The sequence below is a fragment of the Tamandua tetradactyla genome, chromosome 10, assembly GCF_023851605.1.
Source record: "Tamandua tetradactyla isolate mTamTet1 chromosome 10, mTamTet1.pri, whole genome shotgun sequence".
Classification (NCBI taxonomy): Eukaryota; Metazoa; Chordata; class Mammalia; order Pilosa; family Myrmecophagidae; genus Tamandua; species Tamandua tetradactyla.
Window position 1 is genome coordinate 17,021,501 of NC_135336.1, and position 4,841 is coordinate 17,026,341.

Genomic DNA, 4,841 nt, shown 5'->3' on the forward strand with positions numbered 1-4,841 from the left:
ACAAAGAGCAGGTTGTATTCAGGGAAGAGGAGAGGGAGGCTGGAAGGAGAGCACCTGAGAATACATTAGGGTTCGTATGGGGAAGGTTGGAGGCAGAATTAATCATAATACTAGTTATTAATGACATTACTTTACAATGACACAGGCCTAACTCTTTACAAGCACTTACCTAAGTATTTACTTACCTGATCATTAAAATTTCTCTGAGCAAGGTAAGACAGATACACCTGTTTCACAGGTGGGAAATCAAGGCTCCAAGAGATTGTGACTTGGTAAATTTCTGAGTGGGAGCTACAACTAAAACTCCTAATTCTCTTTCCAGGACTCTTCAATCACACCCAGGCACCTGAGCCACATCAGAATTTTGCCCAGGCTGAGGCCTGAGTCAGTACCAGTGGAAGAAAGTCTCATAGACAAAACTCTAGATGTGAAGGGTAGCAACATGGGGCTGGCCAAGATCCACTGAGGAATGTCCACAGGGACTAACAGAGCAGAAGCCCTGCTCAACCAAGGGGCAACATGAGGATGCCAAGGACACAGGTTGTAGAAAAGACACTAGAGCTGGCAACAAGCCTGACAAGGAGCAGGGTGAGAGTTTTGATTTTGGCTTTTATATGCCAGGATTTTGCTTCCATTCTTATTCCCACAATGCCCTCATTTCTAAGCTCTTCCTTCTACTCCTTCCACTTCTCTTTTTGCTTCCCTCTCCCACTCCAACTCCAAACTCACATTTACAGCCATGAAAAAGGGGGAAATACCTGATTTTTTTAAAAAAAAGACATTCTCAGTAAGGTATTAGGTATGAACTTCTTTCAAATTCTGTTATTTTGACCTTCAAAAGAGCACAAAATGTCAGTGATAGCTTATCGGTATAAGACCTTTTTGCACAGAAAAGATTGTTCAAAACCAACTCTGTTTTAAAAAATTAGTATTAAATTTATTAAAGCCACAAATCAAAAACTTAATCTTTCCTTTAAGTTCAATTAACAGATTTCATTATTCTCTGTATAAAGCTAGCAAATTTTAGCAATCAGGCTTATGAGGCCTTTGATTAATATTTGGTCGCATTTGTAAAAGTTAAAACTGCTTGACTTAATGTAATGGCCAGATACATTTCCAGAGTATGCTGGGCAGATAATTGAACAATCCCTTAAGGAATGGGAGAAAAAAAATGGAACTATTAAACTTTACCACCAGGGAAACCCCTGATACTGTCTCAAACCTCAGGGACTCCCAAGTCAATAGGACAAGCTCTTGATCTTGAGGCTTGCTCTTGTGAAGCTTATTATGTTTCAGAGAAGCTAAGCCTACCTATAGTTACTTCCTGAAAACCTCTTTTGTTGCTCAGATGTGGCCCCTATTTCTCTAAGCCCAACCCTGCAAGTGAAATCATTGCCCTCCCCGCTACATGGGACATGACATTCATGGTAAAAGTCTGCCTGGCAACGTGGGATATGACTCCCAGGGATGAGCCCTGCTCTGGCACTGTGGGAAAGCCGTCCTGACCAAAAGGGGGAGAATTATAACAAAACAAGGTATCAGAATTCAAATAGAGTCAAGAGGCTATTCTGGAGGCTACTCTTAAAGCAAGCTTCAGCTGGATATTGCTATTTACCATGGTTTTCCAAACCCCAACCAAAACCATTCCTGCCAACCCTAAGGAACACCTAGGACTCTAGTGCAGAATCTACAAAGGTCCCATTAACTAGGATTACTTTCCAGAAACCTACAATGTTCAGGTGGGTTCCTAGGATAGATAAGTCCTGAAACTCAGAGGGGCCAGCCTCTCCTGGACATCAACTAGTTCCATCCCCCATCCCATATATATATATATTGTTTTTGTTTTTGCTTTTGGGGGGGGGGGGCATGGGCAGGCACCAGGAATTGAACCCGGGTCTCTGACATGGCAGGCGAGAACTCTGCCTGCTTATCCCTTATTTATTTATTTTTATTTTTTTTATTTTTTGTATTTTTATTGAAAAGGTACATTTAAAAAAATACACAGACAATTTACCATTTACAGATTGCAGATATAGATGCTCTAAAAGAGTCCACTCTATTTTGTTTTTTTATGATACTTCTTGCCCCTGATATCACAAATATTCCAGTCTTGCTGATATCAGCTTAGGAAGAAAGGCATGGGGGCACGACCTCAACATAGTCAGTGAACAGAAAGACACATTGTTCAATTATAAATTTTTTTATCTTCTGTACATTATTGCATTAGGGAGCCACAAAATTATGTAGCATCATTACAAATGAAAACAGGTTAGAATTGAAGAAGGTAATTACGTAGAAATACATGGATTCATTGTCTTCTTGCAGAATGCACATGAGGTGCAAAAATGTGCAATTTAGGAAGCTCTTTTCATGTTTGTATATATTTGCTCAGCAACCCAAACTGGTGAGGAAGCTACAAAATAAGTTAAATAAAAATAGCAAACAGGTAGTAATTATAGCTATGTTATATGGCTTTCTATTTCTTTTAAATATCTCCAAATAAAATGTGAAATAAAATACTTTATCTTTTAATCTCTTAAAGAGAAATTTCAAAGCTACTTTGCTTCCTAACGTTTATACAGCAACTAAAAATGTTTAATTCAGACAAGAAATACAGATCTAGTACTACACAGGATACAACAGTACTTGGGTCTAAAACAGTACACAATCCCTGTCAACAATAGTACACCAAAAAGAAAACGCTGTGATCCATTGGTAAGATGGTGTCCACAAGCAAGCACTTGTGTTCATTTGTGTTTGTTCCATACTAGAATATGCCCGATCGGATTCCGGAGTTATTTACAGACGTGTGAGGAAGACCCTAGTTTTCAAGTCTGTCAGGAAAATATCCCATCTTTTTTCTAAGCCAGATCACACTTATGGAAAAATAGTCAGAGAATGATTTTTTTTTTCTGACCAATACATTTTCAAGAAAGCAAATATCCCAGATATACAAATTGAATGGGGATGGAATGAGGGGATCAGTGCCTAAGCTGCCCACAGATTCTTAAATTATAGGAGCGGTCCATAAAAGCACACTAGAATCTAGTGATTTGTTCTTTTCTTTGGAGTTGGGGAAAAGGGTGGTTATGCTACATTTTGTAGGTGGGTGAGGGCACTACAACATAAAATACTTAAAATTGCTGAATCCTTTTGGCTTTCCTTCTCAACTTCCTATTGGCCTCAAACCATTCTGGAGCTTGCCAACATCAGTATGGGGAGAAGAGGATGGAAGCAGGAGCGGCCCGGATGGGCCCATGCCCCGGCCTCAGGAGAGCTGGAGGTATGGCTGGAGCCTGGAAGAGGGAGGCAGATGGCCGGGGTGGCAGCGACAGTGCGGAGGACACTGCTGCAGCTGCAGCCAGGGGCGAAGACAGGAAGGCTGGAGCCAAAGGCTTCATCATATCTTTCTGGAATGCAAGTTTTGCTGCTAAAATACTCGGGCTCCGCTGGAGTTTGTTGTAAGGGCTGTATTTCGGCTTCAACGGTTTCCCTGCAACTCGATCTTTATGCTTTCGGCTAGAAATGTGCTGTTTGAGCTGAATTTCTGAATTAACATGAACATCACAGATTTCACAATGAAATGTTTTGTTCTGTAGACCTGACCCCTTATTGCCGTTCTGCATCTTTAACCTTGATCCAGGTCTAGGATAGGACTTAATTGGACCAGCCCCATTACGAGCCTCAACCATGGTCTTGTGTTTAGAACCTGTGTTGTGTGCCTCTAGCTGTGACAGGGAGTTCACAGCCACTTTGCATAGTGAACAATAAAGTAATTTTTTTGCTTTTTCTTCTTCTGATTCACAAACGGTACCAGGCGCTCCATTTGTGCTCTTGGAGGGAGAAGTGGCCGCTCCAGGTGGCGGAGGTGTTGTGCCAGATTTGAGGAGAAACGAACTACCTTCTGAACTTGATGGCTGACTGGTGCTGTTGGCTTTTAACTTCCCTTTATCTTCTGATTTGTCAGAGCTGTTGCCTGTGATTGGAGTGATGGCGCAGCTGGGATTAGCCTTTGTGCTGTCCTTGGAAGAAACCATTTTTGGCTTATTTTTCGTTGCCTCTAGTGCTTTGACCTTCTTGGCATGTTTACTTCCTTTGTAGTGGGCCTCGGCCTGGCTATCTGAGTTAAAGCGAAGCTGACAGACATTACAAGAAATAACTTGTTTCTTCTTTGGGGGAATGGACACTCCAAATGTGTGGTTTATGACTGCTATTTGCACAGGATCCATTGTATTGAAATTTGGAAAGAGCCCAACAGCAGAGCTACTATCCACTGGAAAAGACATAAATGGTTTGATATCCAGTGAAGGCTGCATCATCAGGGTAGGTGTGCGCACAAGAGCAGGAAGGGTAGTAGTGTGGCATGTACTGCCTGTATGAGCCTGGCCCTGTGTTCATCCCGAGTAAGATATGATCTCTGCTCTCAAGAAGCTTCTCAGAGCCTCACATTAATAATCTTCCAGGTGATTTAAAGACATCATTTGGTGAGCATTTACTCCGTTTGAAGAACTACTCCGGGTGCTCGTGGCAGGCATTGTTATCCGACTGGCTGATATCCATGCTTCTATCCCTTATTTTTGACAGCCCTTTCCAACATGAAAAAGTTAGAATGGGCATAGCCCATATACACCTAAAGATTGGGAGAAGGACCCAACATTGAAGGAGGAGATTTAACAGAGAAGATAGGATTTAACAAATGAGTATGATTGCTGAATCATTATACTGATATTTCTTATAGTCTCCAGTGTCTTATAGCAGCTAGAAGGTAAAACCTAAAATTGTGGAACTGTAACCCATACCAAACTCTGAAATCTGTTCTATAACTAATTATCGTGGTGTGC

General features: G+C 41.4%; 1 protein-coding gene across 1 annotated transcript; it reads right to left on the reverse strand.

The window, feature by feature from the left end:
- Positions 1-2,948: 2,948 nt before the first annotated feature.
- On the reverse strand, positions 2,949-4,416 carry LOC143647822 (zinc finger protein 385B). The gene has a single exon (XM_077117554.1). It carries the CDS (start codon positions 4,317-4,319, stop codon positions 3,210-3,212), a length of 1,110 nt encoding a protein of 369 aa, XP_076973669.1. The 5' UTR covers positions 4,320-4,416; the 3' UTR covers positions 2,949-3,209.
- Between the last annotated feature and the right edge of the window lie 425 nt (positions 4,417-4,841).